The 24446-nt window shown below is 42.7% G+C and overlaps 1 protein-coding gene across 1 annotated transcript; it reads left to right on the forward strand.

Annotated features, from left to right (window-relative positions):
* The first annotated feature begins 7157 nt into the window (after positions 1-7157).
* LOC101484891 (mothers against decapentaplegic homolog 6) lies at positions 7158-24003 on the forward strand. The gene is made up of 4 exons (XM_004557928.6): positions 7158-8604; positions 10249-10302; positions 10708-10785; positions 23037-24003. Exons 1-4 carry the CDS (start codon positions 7863-7865, stop codon positions 23666-23668), a joined length of 1506 nt encoding a protein of 501 aa, XP_004557985.2. The 5' UTR covers positions 7158-7862; the 3' UTR covers positions 23669-24003.
* The last annotated feature ends 443 nt before the right edge of the window (positions 24004-24446 follow it).

The raw sequence follows: 24446 nt of genomic DNA on the forward strand, positions 1-24446 counted from the left end.
TGCTCCGCCTCAGTGTGCAGCATCACCTCCTCAGCTCTGCCCAGGCCTGAAACCTGACCAGTTTGGTTGTTCTGCTTTGGATTTCAGTCTTTATTTACTCAGATGAAATCTCCACACTTTGGATTGCCTGCTAAGTTCAGCTACGGTTCCTCTGCTGCTCAGAACAGTCAGACAGTTCTCCATGCATTCAGTGACACCCTCCCGTCTCTGCCCCTGTGCTCGCAACATCAAATCTCTGACTCGATCTCTGATTTGTTTTTCCTTTTTATCGTGCACAAACACCACAATTCACTATTTAATTAATAAGCTAATTTTAGGAAAAATCATGAAATATGAGATAATGTTGTGTCATTTTAACAGAGGTAATGATTTTTTAAATGCTATGGGATCAGGGACAGCCATGATGTTAACGTTGAGACAACCTAGAGCGTGACATTTCATACCCATCTTCAATTTACAGTCTATGTTTATTATTATTTATTAAATTGTTTGATTTGTTTGATTTGCTGCCAGCCTGGTGGACTTTTTCTAAGGCACCAGCCAAAAGCCATGATGATTAGAATCTGGATGTTAATATCTGTTGCATCTGCTCTCCATCGCTCCCTGCCTCTTTTATCTTTCTGTTGCTTCTCTCTGATAAATTTATAAAAAGGCACCCTGCAGCCTTTGATCCAGTGATGTGACCTTGTAAATAGATGTTTTCAAGTACTTGAACAACATGACCTCAGCGAGGATCACTTGCTGATTTTAAGTCGCGATAACAACACAGCAGTTCTCCGAGCCCCATTTATTATTTTGTTTGGTTGTTTCTCAGAAATAAATAAATACACAACCCTCTGTGAGCAATCATGGATTAGCTGTGGCAGTGGCGCCACTGTCTGAACGCCTCACACTGAACCAGGATCAGTAAGAGACAGTCTCCATCACACTGGGCTCCCTTCCTTTTCCTTTGTTTTCATTCAGTTTCCTTCCACGTTTTCTTAGATACTATTCTCCCCAATGCAAGTCTAAACAAACGACAATACTGTGAAAGTAAACAAATGTACAAATGTGATATTCTTCAACCTTTGGCCTCACTAAACCCCAGGACCAGATTCAGGCTCATCATTTTGGTACTTACATCATAGGTTAAGGAGAATGTCATGCTCGATTTTGTTTGTGATGGTTTTAATTTTGCATATGTTTACACAACTAAAGAGAGGTTGCTGATTCAGAAGAAGCAAGATGGCAGGGAAAGGTCTGTGTCAGCGCAAACCCTGTTTGGGAAAACATACGCGCTTTCATGCATTCTTAAGGTTACAATGTAATGTTTGGCTTTTTCTGCATGGATTAGAAATCAAAGTAAAGATACGCATCAAGGAAAGAAACAAAGAAGAGCATGATATGCAACACGGGTTCTGAGGAAATACATACTTAACTGGATGATGAGGAAGGATATTGTACACTTTAAGTGTAATAGGATATTAAATCAAGGGTAATTTATGCTGAACAGTTTCCATTGAGATTGATCCAGAGATAAAATTTAAAAAATCCTGATGGTCTTAGCGTGTCATTGCAATGTTCGGTGAGAGCTCAGACTCTTAAGACTTCATGTTTCATGTAATCCTGGTTTATTAAGTTAAAATTATCAAATCCTATGAATTGTTTCTTTGACCACACAGCTGGTGCTGGAGTATTTTTGTGTTTTTTGTTTTGTTTTGTTTGGCTGTTTGAGGTTTGAGGCTAGCATTGTGATGCTGATCGCCTTTTTCCACCATTTCATACCGATCCATCCCCGCCCACCTCATGCTATTAGACATATAATGGAAGTCTAGATTAATGGTTAATTTCCAGGAAACTCCTGTGTTCTGTCATAAAGTGCTTTCCATTAATTAGGGACTCTGTTTCTCAGAATGGAGGGGGAGTGGAGACGAGTGATTAATGAGCTAACTAGTGCAGTCAGCAGCTCGTCCAGCCCCAGTGGGGAGCCTGAGAGTCGGACCAGCGAGGACAGAGGAAGAAAAATAAATATGTGGCTGCTGGAAGAAGAAAGAAAGGCAGAAAAAGGTGCATGGAAATGCATGGAAGGGGTAACCCGGTTTAGTTTCAAAGGGATGGCTGTAGTGTTTGAGCTGAACTGTGTGAGTTTAGGATGAGGCTTGATTATGATCCTCCCTGGTGCCAGGAGTCTAGCACATGGGGATGAGTGTGTGCTGAGTAGCTGAGTAGAGAAATGCTCTGTTTATTTAACTGACATAGTGATAACAAGCACACACACACATGATTTTTGTGTTTTCAGGGTTTGGGATATTCAAATGTTCAGTGTTAGTCAGTTAGAAAAAAATGGTCACACTGCTAAATAAAAGGGTCCCTACAATCCCCTTTTTTTCTGATCTGGCTAAGCCTAGCCAGATCAGAAAACATGAAATTGTTCATTAGTGAGTTTTTAATAGGCTGATTTTACTTTTTACTTTTTATGGTACTTTTTATTTTTTAAGATAAAAAATGTACGTCGACATCAGGAGGTGATGATTCCAAACATTCACGCAGGGTTCTCGTCACAATTATGACGGGAAAAGTTAAAGGTTTAGCAAATCTTTGGTGCTAACACTTGGAGCACTAAAAGTACAGATGTACAACCAAAAGCAAACAACCGTTGATGTCTTGTGTAAAATCCTCTGTTCAAGTTAGTTAACAGGTCAAATCAGTAGTTTTTTGTGCAAGCTGTTATTAGGACGTACAGTGTAGATAAGTCTAGTAAGTACTAGCAGTTAAGTGACATCTTCCTGCAACACGGCGAACACCAAGGTTGTTATAGTTAAAACTAAAATAAAAAGTAAAACTTAAAAAAATTTTAAAAATGTTTTCGTTTTTTGACTTTTGAAAAAAAGAAGTTAAACTTGCTGATTTGATGAACTTGGAAAACTACATAAAATTCAAAAAGATAATAATAAAGTAAATCTCAATTTCAGTATTTGTTAGTTAGTTAGTTTTTTAAATGCTATTACAGCTTCCTCGATGAAGCTTTGATGGGTATTTTTATTGAGACTCTACAGGGCGACTGTAGACTGTGAGTCAACACGCACGCCCACTCTGGAAAATACCTGAAACTAAACTGAAGTAAAAACAAAAGGTCAAAACGAAACAAACAAACAAAACCTAATTACAAAATGCAAAACTAAATAACAGGTATGCATTTCAATGAAATCTGCCTAAAGTGTGCAGGTTCCTACTTTTACTTTTGATGTAATGCTACTTTTGACAACAATGTCTAGGAAATAAGGGCAGCCAGTTCTCAGGACAGTAAACCTTAATCCTCCACTGAGAGGGCCCCACTCTGAGTCTGCATAGGTTTACTGCTGGTGCCAAAAATCAAGATGTTTGAAGGCAGAAGATCAAAAGAAGGAATTGTGTTCCCAATAGCACCACAATCAATTTCATAGATTTAACATGGTGAAATGCAAGGCTTTTATGGATGTCTATGTCTTCCCATCGAATCAACTGTAAATCACAACAGTATTGCAAGCAGACTGGAATAAAAACACAACAGCGCTGACTGCATATCCATGGTGGTGCCAATTATCACATGTCAGGAAGTATAATCCCAACATTAAACCCCAGTCACACAGGCCTAGAGACTGGTTGGTGAACCCTGGCAACCACAGGTCAATAAGGAAATACGCCAATCAAATGAAAATGTGAATTTCAATCTTTTAATGGTTCCTGGAGGTCACACGGATTGTATGCCACCTTTACGTCGCCGAGTCGCCTTTGTGACTGGAGCTTTAGCTGGCTAAAATCTCTGGAATCATTGGACGTACTGATTCTGTAAAATAATCTTAATTGCTTTAATAGGACAACATCACAAACAGCAACTGGGAACCACTGTCAGTGGACAGTGCTGCTATGATGCAGTAATGGGGATGCACATGAGACTTGAAATCCAGAGTTAGTGATACCTCCACTTTGCCGCAGACTCTCTTGGCCCTTAAAAGTTGAAACTATCCTCCAAGTCATTTCATTTTTGTAAGTGTGAATTTGCTAAGACTACTTTAGCCTCCGGTATTGAGTAAGAAACAGCGGCGCCAGCAGAGCGACGGCAGACAACTCGAGTCATCAAATGACATGAAGTGGGCCTCATTCCCATCACTGCTTTTCCTCCCACATAACGTGGGTGTGAAATCATGTCCAACAGCGTGTGCAGCAGAGTGGTATTCATGTAAATCTTTGCACGAAAGCAAATCATCTTTTAAATGCTGAAATATTCCTTGAAGTCAGGATCGCTGATCCTGGCAGGTAAACCCTGTAAACGCTGGCCGTGTTGCTAACCCTTGGCAGTGTTTACATATGCAGAGTTTCCTATGGGCATCTGATTAAGAGGGCAGCCTGGCCTGAGTCCAGAGGTCTGGCTCGACATTATCTCCAGCACCCCTGACTGTTATTATAAGGGGGCCTCCTAGTCTCTCCGCTGCTAGCCTGTAAATGGCTGGGAGTGGACAGCCACAGTGTGTGTGTGTGTGTTTGCAGAATAAACTGCCGCCTTGGTGGGGCAACATACTGTCTGCCATATCTCTGGTCTAGAGTAGAGCCATTAGGGGAGCGATGAAGCTGATGACATGTTGTTCCTGTGACAGGCCGCCTGGCCCCAGACTCCACTCTGCTGCCGCTGGAGCTGAGGGAGCCTGCGGGTCTGCCGCTGGACAGACACAGAGACGCAGGGACGGCGTTTATTTTGGGAGGTGGTTTGGTGCCGGACACCCTGTCTGCTCTCCCACCAACCTTAACACACCACCACCCTCCTCTTCCCACGCTCTCAACGCAAATCACCGCCAACACACACACACACCGGTGCACTTTTGCCAAAAATGATGACGGTGCTACTGACACATATTCTTTTGGAGGATCAGTTTGCACAAAGCAGTAAGAATAACAATAATAATAAAACAAGAAAAATGTTTGATAAAAAAAATCAAATGCATAATAATAAAGGAAAAAAGAGATTTGTATGTAATTAATAATCTTCATTAACTGAATAAAATAGATCATTCTTATAAAAGCCATCTTCCAGTGAGCTTTTGTCTTCTAATTTGTTTTTCCTTGCAGGTTCAACAGTACCACATTTACTGAGTCGGGTATTGTAATTGAGCTTTGTTGTGATAACATGACAAAATTAATATAACTCCAAAAAGAGCACTATTTTGGGGTCAGCTTCTGTTGTTTAAATGTGCTGTAGGCTATAAATAAAATATACACATACATCAACACAACAAGGTTTAAAAATCAGGCATGTTTGAGGTATATATATATATATATATATATATATATATATATATATATATATATATATATATATATATATAATTTATTAAAGAATTCAGTAAGCTACACAGTGAACTTAGAAGATAGAAACAATAGAAACAAAATCTTGCTCCTATTACACTAGTGTCAGTCTGAAACCAATATCAGAAATATATTATATATCCACATTTTTTATATTATATATCCAAATATCGATGCTATCGATACTTTGGATCGTTCAGCACTGTTTGAGTTCATTTGGGATTTCCATTACAGCTTTTTGTCTTCTAATATGCAAAATACCAAAAACCTGACCCCAAAGTTTTTCTGCTGCCTCTGATGTTTTATTAAACCCTTCTGAGCATTTGCAGGAATACATTTTACATTTATTCATGTGTTTAACTCAGCGGCTGCAGCAACGCTCGTCTGAATTTTTTTCTATTTTTCTGTTGGTTTGTTGGAGTCTGTGATAAATTTAGATAATAATAATAATAATTTATGGCTGTTGTTTTCCATGGCTGCTGTGACTCCAGTGACCTGTAAAACATTAAACTCAGGACAAAGCTCTTCCAAATCACTTCCTTCTTCCCTTTTTGCATATTTGCTTGTGATTGACTTACACAGGGGGACACATTTTGAACAGATGCCCAGTAAACCTCGCTGTAGCCACTCACAGACACTGCATCCTCTTCTTTGTCAACTCTCTCCTGCTGCCATTGCAACTTGACTCTCACTTCCTCTCATATAGACAGTAGGCACTGATCTTGGACTAGCACACATAACTGGACAAGCCATGAATAGACAGGGTTAATGCTTCTGTTATGAGGTGTGGACTTCCCCCCACCACATTGTAAGGAGTTGCTAAAATACCAGTTAGGAGTCACAGAGACCAGCACTGGACTAGTGCTATGCCACTGGGGGATGCCCTAGTCCCTTGCTTACACTCCAGGTGTTTATCCTGACCATCAAAAGGAATGTGGGCTTCACATTTCAACATGTGAAGGAGAGGAGCTAGGAACTGAACTGTGTGATTAATGGAGAACCTGCTGTATCAGTATCCCCTGTAAAACAATTAAAGAGTACATTCAGCATTAACTGAAGAATTATGTTGTACCACACCTAAACAATAAATGAATAAATAAATACAAACACACAGTCATCTATATGTTACTAATAATGTATTAATATTAGCTAATACTTACTCTTGTTAACCCTATTTCTCTTGCTTGGTCTCTGCTCAGGACTGAGCAGAGGAGAGCAGGATGTTGCGTCTTTAAGAGTTAAGAAACTTGAAACCGTGTTTGCGCAACAATCATTGCGGCTCCCAGCCGCCAAAGTGTCTAGACTGGCACATGATGGCGGGAATCAACCAATGGCTCCAGAGCTTTCCTCTGGGGCCCCGAGAGAGAGAGAGAAAGAGAGAGAGTCAACACCAAACGAAAACCAAGGCGCTGTGACTTTGGTTTCAAAATAAAAGCGTAAAAGTTCCGGAAAATTGTATCTTTTAGAATCAGAATCAGAGAGACTTTTAATCCCAGTAGGAAATTGAGTTGAAGATATATACAACAAACGTCAAACACTCATATAAAAGGAAGTGTAGAAACAGAGATATTAACAGATAAATATTAAGATAAGTATAGAGATATAGGTGTAGATATAAATGTAAATATACATATAAATATAAAAGGACACAAATATTTGTGCACATATATGTCCAGAAATGTGTCTACACATTTCTGGACCCCCCCCCCCCCCAACTTTCTCGTTTTAACTGCTGTATGTTTTATTTTGAAAAGTTACCATTGGATAATCCAGGTTTTATTCCGTTTGACTTGACTGAAGCTTGTGTCCGTGTGTGTTTGCGGGAGCGTGTGTGCACGTGTGAACGCGTGTGTTTGTGTGTGTGCGTCCGAAAAGTTCCTGCAGGGGAGTGGAGAGTGGAGTAATTCCAGCTCTCTTTAAAACAACTTCTCAGCACGGATTCCGTCCTGGAGTTTGGCACCGGAGTGTCCGATCATCTCTGCTTTGTCCCGGGACACTGACGCGGAGTTCCTGCATCCCACACAGCGACAGAAACCGAGATTTTAGTGTTGCAAGGATTTATTTTTCGAAGCCAAGGAACCACGAAGGGATCGAAGAGGCTCTAGTCTGGAAAGTCTGGAAAAGTTCTGAGTTTCTGATTGTGATGGTCTTTCTGTTCATGTAAGCTGATCCTGGCCCTTTGGGCGGTCTGACTATGTTCTGTGAATTGTGTGTGGGACCTTCAGAGTGTCGGGGAGTTAACGGCTTTGTGAGAGGGCAGGCGAAAGAAGTGGCTTAATTGAGTTGGCGACAGCAGGTCACTGAGCAGTGACTGCATGTAGCCTTCTCCCTCATCAGATGTTCGGTGATGTTTAACGCGATGCGTGATTGATCATTACCTTCTAATGCTGCGAGGAAGCCTGGAAACGGTGACCACCGGCTGCGCACGCTGTGCGCACCGTGCACAAACTCACGGTCTTGTGCGTCGAGTGTAAATCGATGTGGCATCTCCCGAGAAGCGGACGGGACCGACGGGACTCATCCGAAACTGTTTAGGTTATCGTATGTTCAAGTCGAGACGCCCAGGTCTTGTACGGCGACTCTGGAGAAGCCGTGTGGTCACCGAGAGCGACGGGCGGGATGGAAGCAGACGAGGTGAAGGAGAGCGGAACGGTGAGTGGGGCAGACACTCGGGTAAGCTCCACAGACACGAGCAGCGGTCGATGACACACACAGACACGGCTCCGGGACTCACGGGGGAGGCTGGAGACCTGACAGAGGGCGCGGAGAGAGAGGACGAGGAACAGCCCGACGATGACCGGGGTGCCATGTGCGTCCCGGAGCACAGAGGCTCCCGGCGAGGACAGGAGAGCGACAGCAGGACGGTGACGTGTTGTTTGTTTGGGGAATGGGATTTCAGACCTCGGAGCTCTTACTGGGCCGCGAGAAAAGACGGAGCTGGCCCCTGTCAGTGCGCACCGAGGCGTGGGGTTCTGGAGGAGGACCTTGCGAGCACCGCTCACGCTTTTTTGAAGAGACTCAAGGAGAGGTCTCTGGACGCCTTGGTGAAGGCTGTGGAGACCAAAGGAGGGATACCCGGCGAGTGCGTTATGGTGCCGAATACTGAGCTGCGGCTCGGTGCTCATCACATCTCTCCATACTATCTCCTTTGTAAGCTGTTCCGCTGGGGCGACCTGCCGCTCTCAGCGCGACTCAAATCGCTGTGCCACTGCCAGAGCTTCGGTGCGGTGGACAGCGCAAAGGTGTGCTGCAATCCTCATCACTACAGCCGCTTATGCGGGCCAGGTAAGGACACTGACACCGGAAGATAGGGGTTGTGGAATCAGAGAACATCGATCAAACTCATTAATCAGACATCATCCCTTAGAAAAGACCATTATAAATGCCTTAAACACCGAAATATCCACCAATATTCCAACCTCGAGATTGAGTTATCTGAAACCATCACACACACCTTCACGAGGGCCCCTGGTCTCCCCCCAGAATCCCCTCCAAGCTGATAGGCCTTGCAGAAAGTTAGTCTCATGCAAATAAAAAAAAGTGTATTTAATGCTATATAAAGATTGATGACCTGTATAACTACAGTATAACGAATAGCATAATATAATGGGGAATTCCAACAAATATGTATCGCTCGCCTGAGGCCTGCAGCTGAAGAAGAAAGTCAGTATTGTTAAAGTGTCGAGCATTTCTTTTCCTGCAGTTATTACAGATGAACTCATCATGCATTTGCAGGCGTCTAACTGGCTGCACTTCCAGCTGACAGTGCGAGTCTGTTTTTTCTTCTAGTGTTTTATCGTCTGTCTTACAGGTTTATGGTCTATTCATAACTCTTTTTTTTTTTTTTTTTTTAACTTTGGGCAACCATTACTTTGGTCCTTCTGCACATTCCAATTACGTTACACGCTTATTTCAATTTTCGCAAAAACTGGCGCTTCTCACATCATCCAAATGGAGGTCGCACTCAAGTTGCACTTAGGCTCTTTTTCCTCTGACAAGGAGGTCCTCCTCTTGTTATTTAGGTTAAGGAGTGCCGATAATATACAGTTTGCATAGTGCTGGCGCCAGACTGACTCGCTGGGTATCTGACTGACTGAGGACTCCGGCAATTACTGGCTCTGCTCTTAAAGGGGCCGCAGCCACAAACTTGTGTCCACTTTGGAGTGAAGGATTTATTCCAGCAGCAGCAGAATTATGGAGCTTTCAAAGCCGCTTTAACACAAAAGTCATAATGAGAGCTTGTATGAAAGAACGGAAAGATAATGAAGAAGTAACAGGGGGTAAAAACGAAGCAAAGGCTTTTAAAAGTGCATCAGATAAAGACGCAAATATATTGTCTAGGGTGAAATACTTAACTGGGGGTCTGATGCAATGTGACTCGTGTTGATTAAGCATATTTATTTAAAAAGCTCCAAAGGAATTCCAAGATATGAGCTGTGCAAATATTCCCCACGCTTTAAGTTTTTTCCTTGATCTAGGGTAGAAGGTATGTCGATACAAAGTGAAATTACAGACACACACAGCCTTATGAACATATTTTCCCATGAAAAATAACACAGTGTAAAGTTGATCTGCAGTGCTGCATTCAGGTCTTGCATGTGTTACCATTTGATATAACAACAGGTATGTTTAAAGACTTCCCTGAGGAGAAAATACTTTTTATGTGAGTGTAGGCTCTAGATTTTTTTCTTTTTAGGGGGGGGGGGGTGTTAAGCAAAATGTCTTCAATTTTGAACTGACAGACAGAGTTCGACATGTTACATTCTTGTGTGCCTCCTTGCATAATTGTGCATCTCGTAAAACCTCGTGGACTTCTTGCATCTTTACGATATGATTAATAAAACAGTAATGAACTAACCGTGCATACTGTGCGTGGCAGTCTTCATTGAACCTTTAGTTTAACCTCATGTTTTTTGGCTGTTCTTACAGAATCGCCTCCACCTCCATACTCTCTGTCCCGTTCAGATGAACACAAGCCACTGGGTGAGTTTGGAAAAAAAATGGCCACCACAAAACAAAGTAGGAAAGGAGTTCATTATATCTTTCATCTGAAAATACAGACTTTATTTGATATAAGACACTTGTGCTGAAAGAGACACATGATGGTGTTGTGTTATGATAAAACAGTCCCCTGTTTCATTGATCTGACAATTATGCTTTCAGATTAACGGATTGATTAATCATTTTGTGCACTGTCAAAGAAAGTCCAAGGTGTCCTATCGACAGTCTAACAATCAGCGAAGCTTGAGCTTTAATGACGAGAAGATTTTTATTGTTTGATAAAGGATTCAAGGAGTGCTTGATTACCAAAATCATAGTTGGGGGAAAAAAATTAACCTGGATCTCACACTTCTCCTGTATGCCTTTGCTTTTTCTTACATTTCCCAGACTCATCTCTGTCTTACACTGAAACTGCGCCACCCCTCTTCTCCAATCCGCCTCTCAATATGCCAAGAGACTACACAGGTGAGTAACTTGCATAATAACTGCTGGCTTTTTTGCTTTTCCTGCAGTGCATGGTGAAGAAAGCTGATTCTGAAGAAAGGAAAAGTTCTCACAATGAAGTTTGGAAGCACAAATGGGGAAAAAGTTTTTGAGACAGGCATCCCGTCTGAATGTTTACATAAAAGCCAAATTATATTTGCTGGTGGTGTTATGTTGTGCTTTTCCCCTGTTTTCAAAGGCCGCAAAGGCAACAGAAAACTCCGCTGCATAAAGCTTCTATTGTCAGAGAGGCACGGAGGGCTCGGTGGGGGTCTGGGGTCTCGCTATCTAGATGCCACAGCAGTGTAGGCTTTCTGTCTCTCTTTCCCCCGTCTATGCTTTCTGCACAGCAAAATATTTCACTGCGACGAAGCTGCAATAAGATCCCTGTGCATACTCTCAATCCCCTTTTGCCTCTCTAACCACCCATCCCCCTCTTTCCCTCTTTCTTCCCTCAAATCCCTTCATTCCTCTCTGCAATTGAGCAGTGGAAAGAGGCTGGCACTTTGGGGGCGGGGGAGCCGAGCGGCTCAGATGAGGCGGCGATGTAGAGCTCTGTGTGTGTGTGCGGACGCGCGTGTGTGTATGCGGTAAAGGGGGAGAAGGGGCTCAGGGCTGCTTTGGACAGGAAACAGCCCCCTCTAGATGATGAAACTGGAGCTTTATTTGTTTACGTGCTGGGGTCGGGTGGAGAGGTCCTCACAGTGTTAGAAGAAACCCACAAACCTACTCGATCAAGCCTCCCCGAGCTCGCTTGTGGACGGTGTTGAAAGGTGAATGGGCAACCTATGAAGTCTGCGTAGTGTAGCCATGGTATCGTTGACCTTTATGAGGAGTCACTGAGGATTTTCTTTTTGGAGGAGGGGGTTGTTGTGCCCAGAAGTTAACTGGAGACCTTTAGTTAAAGTTGATGTTGGAAGCAGAAGCAGTATATTGAGTTGTTATGCGCGTTTTCCAGGGGCAGAGCCTTAGCCAGCTTTTTTAGCAATACTGAGGTCGGCAGTCCTCCCAAAGCACACGTCACCCCTCTCAGAAGAGTTTGAGCTGAAATGCGAGCAAGAAGATGCTTTAATTGCAAATAATATAAACTGTCCACCTGCATTCACCCTACAAATCAGTTTTCTGTTGAACACCATCATGAATGTGTAAGATTGCTTTTTGGATAGTTTTGGAGAAGTCATCCACAGTTGTTTATCAATGACTAACAGTCACTGCACACTTTCTGAGTTCAAACAATTTATCTGATTTGTGAAAGTGTACTTATTTTAGCAGACTGTGTCCCAAATCATCCACACTCGGTCAGAAGTCCATCAAATGTCAAGTTTTTGACTTTCTGAGTAATGAGTGAGGGGGAACCATCTATTGTTTGCCTGTCTATATGAATGGAAGTGTATCAGCTTCCTTACAACATGTGGTGTGTCGAGTGTATAGACAAGTTAGCTTGTGTGTGTGTGTGTGTGTGTGTGTGTGTGTGTGTGTGTGTGTGTGGTCTCTGATCCCCTGCCCCCCACCCCAGCACTCTGGAGCCGAGAACCAGAGCGGAGGCCAAGAGGCATGAGTAGGAGTGAGACTTGGGTAAACAGAGGCAGCCAAGAAATCTGCATGTAGCTTTTGTTGTTAGCTCTGACAGGTTAGAGGACTCCTGTTTTGAGCTACAAGCTGGGTGAATAACAGGAAGTGAGCTGAACGCGAAGCCTACTTAAACATGTATCAGAATGAGCGTAGCTGTCACAACCTCCCCCCGAAAAAACCCCTTGATGTTGGTAAGATCTTTCAAGAGTGCAAATTAATCTCTTTTATTGTGCAGGTAATCCTTTGGCATATCATCTAAAGCTTGCAGTGTTTTTTTTAGGACAAAAACAAGCATTGGACATGTGCTTTGGCACTTTAGCATCTTTTTTCATTCCTTTAAAAACCAGCTGTGTACTCACAGCTTTAAAAAAAAAGTGCAACAGCAGGGTGTGGTCCATACATACCTTTGCCCTGGCCTCTTTTATCATTCAGTCAGTTAACGTTCCCTTTAAACCACAACAAACAGATCTGCCTTGAAAAAGAGTGTTTCTGCTGGAGGTTTAGTAGACTTATATCTGCTGGGATCGTCCCCCTGTGACTCCAACGAAATGTGCCGTTCAGCTGCTTGTGTGTGTTGTGTGTGTATGACAGGGAGAGAGACAGGGAGGAATTTCTGTCTGACTCGGTGATAAGATCGTCTCAAAATACTCGCATAGGGGTTCTATCAGGGCAAACACACACACACGCTTTCACCAATCACGCGATTTGTTGGAGGGGATTTTTCCTCTTTGTACCTTTAAAATCGATGTATAACTGAACAGGCCTGCTGAGTACTGTACTTGAAGGTGTGTGCTGGCTTTTCTCTGATTCTTCTGACTGTAAGTTTTTCTCTTGTAGCTTGGAATGAAATTTGCTTTTTCACGCACGGACAGTGTTGTGGCTGTCAGTTTGGAAACGTAATGAAATTTGGTCCTAATGTGGATGAGACTAATAAATGGCTTCCACTTAGCATAGCCAATGGGTCAAACTAAAAAACAAAGAGGTCTTATTAGCCTGAGCTGACATTAAAAGTTAAGGTGGTAGTGTAACCGGTCTGTTCCTGCATTGTGTCTGACACTGAAAGACCTCCAAGTAAAAAACGTGCCCACTTCAGCTCCTATAACCAAATATAAATAGGACGAGAGTTAGCTCAACCCACGCCAACTAACAAGCTAGCAAGGCTTATCTGTTCATGCTAGCATTAGCATTGCCTAGACACATACGCCGCACACACGTACCACATATTCACAGCATCTAAAAAAGACAGGCGTAATTATGACAATAATGAACCAAAAACACACAATCAGAAACATCAGGGTGGATAAAAATATAATTAGTGTTGGAAAAGAAATGAAACTGACCTCTCCCACAGGGGAATCGAAGAAAAGGGGAAAAGCCCAAAGGGGTACCCCAAATTTATAGGGTTGCACCAAAGAAGAAGAAAAGGATAAGAATAATGAAGATAACTACAGGCTTGGAAGTCCTAAAAGTCAGATATACCAGGAACAGTTTGGGGTTTCGAACACATTTTATGTAATTATAACAATATGTAATTTATGACCCGATTACATTAGCACATTTGTGTCAGCTGTACAGGTTAGCTTCTACAAGCTGTAGCTGTGTTCTAAAGTTTGATATGGAGGAATTTAGTATTGACAGCATCTGCACAGAAATGTTAGAGCCTTTTCTGATTTCAGGGAAAAAATATTGTTTGATTTCTAACAATAATAGACTTGGTACCTGATGGTTACCTGCTTTGGCATAGTTGGCTGGACAGATTCATGGTTTCTTAGAGCAGTGCTCATTGGTTTCATAGGCAAGATGAGCGGCCAATCAAAAACAGCTATCAAAATTTAAACGTATAACTTATTTGAATTACTGTAGCAGTTAAAAAAACAATTTTTTTGAAAGGTCTCGATAACAGAGGGCTGATTGTACATTATTGTCGTAATCTTCGCTGTTGTATGTGAGAACCCTGGGCAATGAGTTCTGTTTGTGGTTTGTTTAAAAGTGCTGATTTCACAATGCATCCATCCTTTTCTTGTAAAACTGGAAAACAATAAATCTATCTGAGGGGGGAAGCAGTTAAACGTATACTCCCAAACTAATGTAGTACATCTAGAAACAAAGACCTACACTTGATGGTGTTGCAAATTAGTTGGAACACATTTGTTGTCTGGCTTTAGTTTAAAAACAAAAATAAAATGTGCTCCTGCACTGTATGTAAGTCTTTTGTAAACTCTAATGTAGTAACGCTGTACAAAGAGTTTCATTTTTCTCGCCAAAGGTAAATGCATCTGATTAAATTTAATTCATGGTGTAATATAATTGTATAACTATGATAATCCCAACACTAGTTGCAGATTTCCATACATCGAATAACAACTTGCAAACCTGCTTTTTAAATACTGAGAAAGGCAATAAATAGAGAGCTGAGTGTAGCTTCTCCGGTGTCAATCAGCAGTCAGGATGTGCCATTTACTGGATAAAAACAGAGCTAAGTGACATTCCCATCCAAACACGAATCAGATGACATCAAGACAGTTTCTGGCCATCATGTTAAAACTCGCAGCGTAACAACATGCTAACTGTTACCATGTTGACTCTAGCACATAAACTCTAGCATTTGGTGTTAGCAGCTAATTCTGATGCACTAAAGTCATGCAGAATTGCAGAATGAGGTTTCATATTATTAATAAGCGGTCCCCTGTCATCACACCATCACATAGCCAAAAAAAGTAAGGATTTTATAGGTGTAGCTCATTTGGAAAACCTTTATTAGTAAGTTAAAATACAAACAAATGTATTTTTCCTCCCCACTGTCGCCAAGTGCTTGGTCAGAGGAGACTGTTTGATTGTTGGGTTTTTCTCTGTCTTATTGTAGAGTCTTTACCCTACAATATGACGTACCTTAAGGAGACTGTTGGTGTGATTTTGTGCTATATAGATACAATTGAATTGAAATTAACTGAATTTGCGATTATCTCAATTCTCATAATTTTATTTAGGCTGACTGTTGTCGACTCTTTCTTTAGTTTATTTCGTGCTGCTTCACGCGCATGTTTAAACACTGCGTGCAGATGCATCTTACTCACATTTTCAGCACGTAACATAAAATGTATCATAAAATGTAAATACTTACATTCAGCCTTGGGATAAATGTTATATTTTTGGCATAGATGTTGTGTTTCAGCTGCTTTCTTGTCCTCCTGGTGTGTAATGAGTATAACAAGCTCGTTTTACTAGCATTTCAGTGAGCACTGTGTATGTTACTCACCACATTGTCAAGTGTGCCATATGCAGATTCATGTACATTTGACGCAACTGAGAGTGTAGCTAAACAGTGCCAAGAGTTTGTGATTTCTTTGCCATCTTTCACCATATGACATTCTTGTGCATGTCAAACATTTGCTCGTCTTCTTGTCATTAGCCCCTTGGCTTTTGAACATGTGGAAACAAGTAAGGCAATGATACTTAGAGGACATTAGTATGGCCTGGATGAAATGAGGTAAGACAAGAGGACTGGTCCCTTTTTGCCCTCAGTAATCATATTTTGGGGGCTTGTTTGGTTAAGCAGAGCGAGGTATCAGCCAAACATCCTGTCTCAAAGCCCTGTCTGCACTCACAGCAGCATTAACCCCATGAATTGGCCCTTTGACTGATGTGGCACGGCCTAGGAATGTTGGGAAATTGGGAAGGTGAGGGGGAGCGGGGTCTCCGAGTAAAAGGAGTAGGTGGGGGATAAGGGGAGGAGGGGGTCTGACTCTTGGGAGTGACATGTGATACATGTTTGAACATATCGCCGTTAATACTTAAGAAACGTGGAGTGGAACTGACATTCTTGGAAGTTTGGAAGCAGGCAGTTTTAAGAGTTTTGACAGTGCTCCCATGCTACGTTTAGCTCAGAAGGTTTTGGGGAATTCGCCCACCAAAGCGATGCTGCTCTCAAGTAAAGGCTTTACTCTCAGAAGTAGAATATTAAATTAGATACCTAGATTAAACAAAACAAAAAATGTTATCACTTTCAGATGCTTGATGAATTGTTCAAAGACACAAAATAAACACCCGCATTCTGCCGTGTCCGGTGAGAATCCCTCTGCCGCCGCCTGTATGGGTCCTCCCGGTGACCTGAATCTCCAGTCTGTTTGCTGGCACGCGTACAGCACTTGCTCCTATGCCTGACTGAGACACATTAGACTATGGAATTCAACATCAAGTGCCGGCCCATTAACCATTTGCCATTTCCTCAAATATTTTCCACTGCGCCTCTTTTTCACTACAAGCAGCCGCATGGGTGAGGACGCAGCACACAACTCGCTCAGTTTATTGTGTTTGTGACCTTTTTTTTTCTTTTTTTTTTAACACATTTTGGACTGAATGCCATGTTATTACAGCCCTGCTCCCAGAGAAAATACAGCAGTGAAGGGAATATCTGGAAGAGCTGACAAGTTCTGGATGTGGCATTTCTCTCAGTTGGAGAGCACCATTATTAAACTTTTCGTGGTTTTTATTTTGCAGTTTAATTCTGCAGTGCTCTTCCCATAACTTTGACCTTTTGTGGCTTAAACCAAAGCACAGACCAGGTTAACATCTGAAAGAAAAGTAACAAATAAGAGTAAAGTTAGATTTCAGATTTTTCAGGATAGCAAACAAATCTTAAAAAGCAACAGAAAAAAAAAAATATATATCAAATCAAATCACTTTTTATTGTCACATCACATGTGCTGGTACATTGGTACAGCACATGCGAGTGAAATTCTTGTGTACATATATATATATATATATATATATATATATATATATATATATATATATAAAGGGCTATAAAGGGTTAATGCTTTGTATAGATGGACTTTCTGATAGCAGACCCAGAACATGTCAGCCACACTTACCAAACCCTCCAGGTTCCCTTATTTTATTTCCCTATAGAAAAAAAATAGAGGGGTTTAATACTTTCCAACTTTTAAAAAAGATTTCATTTCTTCTGGCTCTGTCTCAAATGTAATCAAAAGCTGTAAAATCTGTACTCACTGAGTGTCCGAAGCTCTAGTTTTGACACGTCACGTGCGTCACATTGCCTGTTGGGGCGAAGATGCCCCCCAAAAGCAGCCAACATGAATTATAGCGTATGTGAGCATCTGAGGTCCCTGCGCCTAGAATAGATTGCTTGAGCGGGTTGTGTTTTCTTGATTTTCTTTTTCATTATGATAGATGCGGCAGTAGTGTGCATATGTTTAAACGCCGTGTGCAGATGCATCTCGCAGACATTTCTAAATGAAGCAAAGTGAATCAGCAGGCTTCCAAGTTCATACACTAAGAAGACGTTACATATTTGTAGCCATCCTGGTGATTAAGCAAAGGTTGTTTCATTGTTCACAAAAACCTTTTCTCCTCGCTTTCATTATCTCTTCTGCTCTTGCTCCCTTCCTGCCCTTACTGAAGATCCATCTCTGCTGTTGCTTCTCCACAGTTCTTCTGCTTGCTTTTTGCTCTCGTAGTCTTGCTCTCCTCTCTTTCAGCCCATGTTGTCAGGCAATCACAATTTAAAATAAGGTTTAAATTACAGGACTGGCTGTGGCTTTCCGTTGTTCCCTCAGAGTTTTTGCCAACTCGCAATTTGGCTTTTAATGGAATCCTGCCATGCTGCTGAACCTAAAGATTCTTTGCAGATGTCGACAGACTCTGACTCTATGAAATGTAAGAAACTGTCGGCAGCACCGTGAGCTCCAAAGGCAACCCTGAGCTAAGACGCACGTTAATTAATATTTGTAGGTATTTTCAGGACTTGTAGCCGCCTGTTCACCCCGCTTTGGAAATCACTTTTGACAGCATTTGTCATCATTTGATTTTGATGACCGAATGACGAGAAATAGTAAATGTGCTCTTGCACACGTCGCCCTCCGCTAAACGACTGCAGGCCCTCGTGTCACCTCGCTTTCGGTCCACACTCCCGCGTGCACGTCTGAGCTGGAGTTTCACATTCTGATAATTCTCCCAAATTACATTTTAGTGGAATTCCATAACTAATTCTTCATAGTGGAACAAATGGATCTATTCCACCAATAAACGCGTGTAATTATGTTGTGAGGAGTGAAGGCCATATAGTCGGACCACGTGAGGCTCAATGAGAGACTTGTCAACTTGACCCCTGTGACTGGCTGAGGGGAGGGTGGGTGGGGGGGAGGAAGTGTTGAGGAAGAGGGCCTGTCCAGGAATGTGTTGGGAGGGGAGAGTTGTCAACTACCGAGCTCTGAAGCAGCCCTGCGTCTGCTTTTCGTGCCTCCGTTCAGACGTTAATCATCTTTCTTTGAGTCATTTGTGCACTTTAAACTATGCATTGTCTTAAGCAAGCCAGATTTAAGACTCTAAGTCTTTAGTGGTGATGACACCTGCGTATGTATCTCTGGTGGCTCTGTAGGTGCACGCACAGTTGCATGTATAGGAGAAGCACAATGGGAATAAAAAGGTAAAAACTGACCACAGATGAGATCATCTTGCAAAGCCAACTGTGTGTAAGCCATTTACTTTCACAATTTTTTTTTTTATGGCCAAGGTGATGGCATAAACGCGACAGTGGAGTTGTCCAGGATGCGAGTTGTATGCAAAACCTGAGACATTCCTTGGCTCGAGTTGTTTGGCACTTTGAAGTAGCAGCAGAAATGCAGGAAGCTCGTTACTTTCGCTCTTCCTTTCTAAACCGCCTCCGAGCACTTCTCCCTAGGAATTTTACAGGGACACACTGTAACTTTACTTCAGCTCAGTCGGGTCGGTCCAAAGGACGTCTCCAGCTGGCGAGGCCAGGTTTGTGTCTCTTGTGCCGTTAAACACGAGACATCTCCAGTCACACACCGCTCCATCACACAGATCCACTTCACAATGGAAAAAAAAAGAGGGAGAAGGAATGAGTGTGTGTGTGCAGGAATGCGTGTTTGTGCGCGTGTGTGAGCAAGAGCCCCACTGTGTTCGACTGTAAAGGCCACGTCTGGCGATAAGGCAGCCCGCTGATGGTAGAGATAGTCGAGACGCCAGCTTAAATGTGGCTTGCTGGATTGAAGTTTTTTCCCTGTAATGATAGTTGTCTCAAACAACATAGAATCTACCATTTGTAGGCAGGGAGGGGTGTCTCTCTCTCTTTCTCCCTCTCACTTTTTCTCTGTTTTTCCCCCACCTTATTTGATTTTATTTCTACTCTTTTAGGATCTTTGGCATTAAGTTGAATCAAAACAAAGCATTTTAAAGGCAACCGACGATGGTCAGTAGATAAATTCTATCCTCCCTTCTCGTCCCTCTGTCCCCCTCACACTCCCTCCTCATCCCTGCCCGCCCCCTTCCCAACCCACCCACTTCTTTCAGCACAGTGGAAGAGTCTAATAACTGGAGGGGAATCTAATCCTTGGCACTGGATGAAAGACGAGGGTCTCCCTCCCTCCCTCTCTTTCTCACAGTCTCTTTCTCTCTCTTCATTTTTTCCTTGGATGCTGGTTATGCTTGGCAGGTTCTCGCTCCCTCTCGTTCCCCCGCTCCCTCTTTCAGTCTACCCAGTCTCCCTTTTCCTCTGTCTCTCTCTTTTTTACTCCTCTGCTTCCCGTCTTTTCCTGCACAGCTTTATTCCTCTCTTCTCTCCAGGTTACAGTTTGGAGGAGGAAGCCTCCACTGTTCAGACTGGAGTAAGAGAAAACAAAGCAGGAAGTTTGGAGGAAGTTAAAGTAGCTTTACAGCTATAGACATGTAAACAGCCAGCTTATTAGCGTGTTTGCTTCACATATGCAAGACCCAAAATATGTTCATAACCAATTAAGCTTTTATGCATCATTTTGTCTGCTGAGGGAGCGTCACATCATATTCCCAACATTGTTACAGGAGGGAAAACAGAGAGATGCGGAAATGTGAGATAAAAGATGAGTGCTGGCGTCCTCGTTTGAAGTCCAGGTTTAACAATCTGTGAGCATCCGGCAGGAAACTGACTGTCTGACCTCTGAACTTTGATTGCCACTGCCTTTTACTTTGTTTGTGCAGTAAAGTTGCAGCTTGTTGTCGTGTATATTCCCACCTTTGTTCAACCCCTAAAGTTCAGTGGGCGTCTCGGTGAGATTGGCACTAAGAGACAGCGATTTTGAAATGAAATAACAAAAGCTACTTATCTAATTGGTAAACAGGGCTGTTAAATAGAGGTTGGCTTAAATGCTTGCAGGACTTTGTAATTGCTGCCAGCCCACGTACAGATGCGGGCATGCATGCACACCAACAAAGTCCCACAGACACACACACACAGCTTTTTGACTTCCTCCAGTTGAATATAAACATGCTGATAACCTCCAGCTTCAACCCCTCTTTAAAAATTCCATTGAAGAAGTCAGTTGCCCTCCTCCTCCTCCCTCCCTCCTTCATCGTTCTCACACAAGCTGGTTACACCTTTACTTGGATGATAGCCAGGCCGAGCGTGATGACACCGAGGACTCTGCCAGAAACATTAAACATGCCTCGCTGTCAAAATGCTGGTGGAAATTTTGATCTAGTGTTTTGAACTTTACAGCAGGTCAGTCATTCTTAAATTTAATAAAGTCTGCACAAGCACACTTCAGGCGTGCATGAGACCATAAATAAAGAGAGCAGGAGGAGATCTAAATTCTTATGAGTGCTCATGTCTTCTAGCTGCTGCCTCTTATGTTTCTATTTCCAATATACTATCCAGCTATGAATACTGAGGGTGTCTGAAACGTAAAAAAGCCAGCCTTTAAAACCATATTATTTGCCCCATCATTCATCATATGATTGAAATTAAAGTGTGCCGTGCCTTTTGAAAGAAAACCTTAAAAGTTCCAGTTTGTTTTAAGTCTTCTTTGGGAATTAAGTTGATCGTGAGCTCATAAAGTCTCCCTGTGTTTCCCCAGACATGTTTGCGTTGCCTTATTACAGGGAAGAGCATGGCTTGTAAAAGTGTGTGTTTGTGTGTGCGTGAGCGAGCCACGAAGAGATAGAGTGGGAGAAAGAGAGAGATCCTAGCTAGCCGTGCAGCCCGCTCTCTTATTGGAGAGCTGTAAAAACTGCAGTCCGCAGGAGTTGCCAGCCTGGAATTCACTAATGACACACGTGGGCCTCAGATGAGAAGTGCAATTTTGTGTGTGTGTGTTACAGTCATACTGTTTGGATCAGAGGGCTCAATTTGTGTGCGTACGTGGGCATGTGTGAGGCCCTGTCTCATCATTTTCTGTGTATGTTTGTGCTCGTGTGCAACCACTCACATCTCTTCTACATTTACCAACCCTTCTTCTCTGAAACCCCTGAAATGAAAATGGCCGGGGCATAAACACAAAAAAGATCTCGGCCCTCGTTTCACTTTCTTCTTTTAAAGCAACCCGCCATTGGGAGAAAGGCTGCCGCCATTTTGGCCCCTGGTAAATGAAGTCGAGGGTTTTTTCGCTGGAATATGAAAGGAATGGGGCCACAGGCACATGGGTCTTTAAATCTTCTGTGTCAATAGAGTCTCTGGAGCAAAATAATGGCATCACTCTGTGTGGGAGTTAATGTGAGCTGATAGCATGAGGGCTGGGGGGTCAAGGGTTCATGGGCTTGCGCTAGGTTGACAGAGAGCTGAATGCTTTCCACCCCAGACACCCCGCTCTAAAACCTCCTCTTTAACTCCGGGCCTGAAAGAGGCTTGCAGAGGGTGACAGTGAGGAGATGTCAGTGGAGTTAACAGTTTTAACCCCCTTTTCAAAATACCGCAACAGGCGACTAACTAAAGGGAAGAGCATGCATCTATGCAGCTGAATGGGTATAAAAATGATGTGAATCATTTACAGCATCGAGTATTGGGACATTTTGTTTATCATTTATCAGGGGAGGGAGACCGTGGTCAACACTCATGTCCATGTGTTCTTTTTTTTAATTGTTACAAAAGAGGAAACAATCCAAGAGATGCATTTAGGACATCCAGAGAATGCTAATTTTACATGAAAGACAAACTAGAAACAAAATAACAGCATTCAAGGAAGCACAAGGAATTTGAGATGGTCCCCTCTATCATCACGGTCCTTCCTCTAGAGCTCAGTCAAAGCAAATAAATGTTCTATAGTACTGAGATGTGGTAACTTAGGTAAGCCCCTTTTAACCGTATGCTGTAACCATTCACGCCATTCAGCAATTGCGGGCTGCATTGACCCGAAGTGTGGTAACATTTCTCGGGAAGTTGCATCGTGAGTTACAATGTAGATTTCCAGAAGAAGTCCAGTCTAATGAACTGTGGGTGCATTTTCACACATCAAACTGTGCTAAAATAAAGCCTTTCTCCACTTCCTAGAAAGTGATTTCCTGCTTTCAAAACAGGCATGTTTTCTGTGGCCGCGTGAAACCTGCTGTAGTTGTGTTAGTCTGATATATTTTGAGTGAAGAGGTTGTACTTAAACAAGATTTTAACACACAAGGTTCACACAAATTGACGACCATCAACTTAAAAAGTGAAGTAGATCGACTGATAGCTACTTCCCATTATTCCTTTTATTGATGAGTCAGAACAGATTTCAGGGATAGCAATATAAAGATCCATTTATGATGTTCTGATGTTGTTTACTTGTGCTCAGCAGCTAAAATGTCTTTTATATCATCTCACACTGATAGAAAAATTAAATACACTTTACTGCTACGACCATTACCTCATTCACTTCCTTTCCTTTCCTCTTCAGACACTGGTACCTCCATCGGCTCGGTGACCTCTGGCGGACATCGCTCTCACTGGTGTAGTGTTGCTTACTGGGAGCAGCGCACACGCGTGGGTCGCCTTTATCCAGCCTACGAGCCCTCACTCAGCATCTTCTATGACCTACCTCAGGGCACTGGCCTCTGTCTTAGCCAACTCCAAGCCAACGCCTACCATAGCCGGCGTGACGACCCAGGGAGCCACAGCTTGTTAGGTCATCACGGACATCACAGGCACGGAGGGAGCAGCAGCAGCAGTGTGCAGCAGATACGCAGTAAAATTGGTTTCGGCATCGTTCTGAGTCACGAGCCGGACGGAGTTTGGGTGTACAATCGCAGCCAGCACCCGGTGTTTGTTCACTCGCCCACTCTGGACCCGCCCAGTGCTCGAAGGCTAAACGTGAAGAGGGTGATGCCGGGCTTTTCTCTCAAGGTGTTCGATTATGAGTGCTCCAGCTGGATGGCAGAGCACAGCGTAAAGCCCGAGAGCCAGGAGGGGCCCTGGGACCCCCACAGTGTTCGCATCAGTTTTGCAAAAGGATGGGGGCCCTGCTACTCCAGACAGTTCATCACTTCCTGCCCCTGCTGGCTGGAGGTGCTGCTCAATAACCACAGATAGCACGCACACACACGCTCATAGACTCACAGGAAGCGTCCTGGTCCAGTATCCTAATTGTAATCTACCTAGATTTAATATAAAATTTATATATTATATAAAATATATTATACTTGTAAATATTTGAGTCATTTTTACAATGCAATTATTTATGTATAGTGTAATGTGTACATGAACAAAATAAAAAGGAACAAGAATATGCACTTTTGCCTCTATATATACATTACAGATTCTCAGCGTTGTTTCGCAAACATAAATATGAAACTCTCATGATTTAGCAATTCCATTGAAAAGTATGCCACACACACATTGTCAATAAAGTCTTTGTATGAAGTGAATGTTTCCGTCATGTTCTTGAGTGCTTGTACCTGAGCTTTGGCTGGCTTGCTTGACTTGTATGCACATGCAGGTTTATAACATTGTCATTAATAGGATCCATTAAAGGTGAGTAACTCATTCCTGAGAAAGGTTGTTAATGTTTGAACTCAACAACCAAACAAGCACGCCTCTTCCTTCAGTGCAATCGACTTTACATAAAAGATGCACAGAGCCACTGAAACACCATCGACTGGTAAGTAAAATTCTGTCTTGAAGCCTCTGAGCTTGTTAGTCATTGTCATTTCCATCTTGGTGTTTTGAATTGAGGTCTGATGAAGGAGCTGTGGACCTGACCTTCATACTGAAGACACGCCACACTCATACGATGTGAACTGTTAACTACAAGGTAGCCCAACCTAATGCACACCCTGCTTTGGCATGAGGTCATTATCCCATAGACTTC

The sequence above is a fragment of the Maylandia zebra genome, linkage group LG1, assembly GCF_041146795.1.
Source record: "Maylandia zebra isolate NMK-2024a linkage group LG1, Mzebra_GT3a, whole genome shotgun sequence".
NCBI lineage: Eukaryota > Metazoa > Chordata > Actinopteri > Cichliformes > Cichlidae > Maylandia > Maylandia zebra.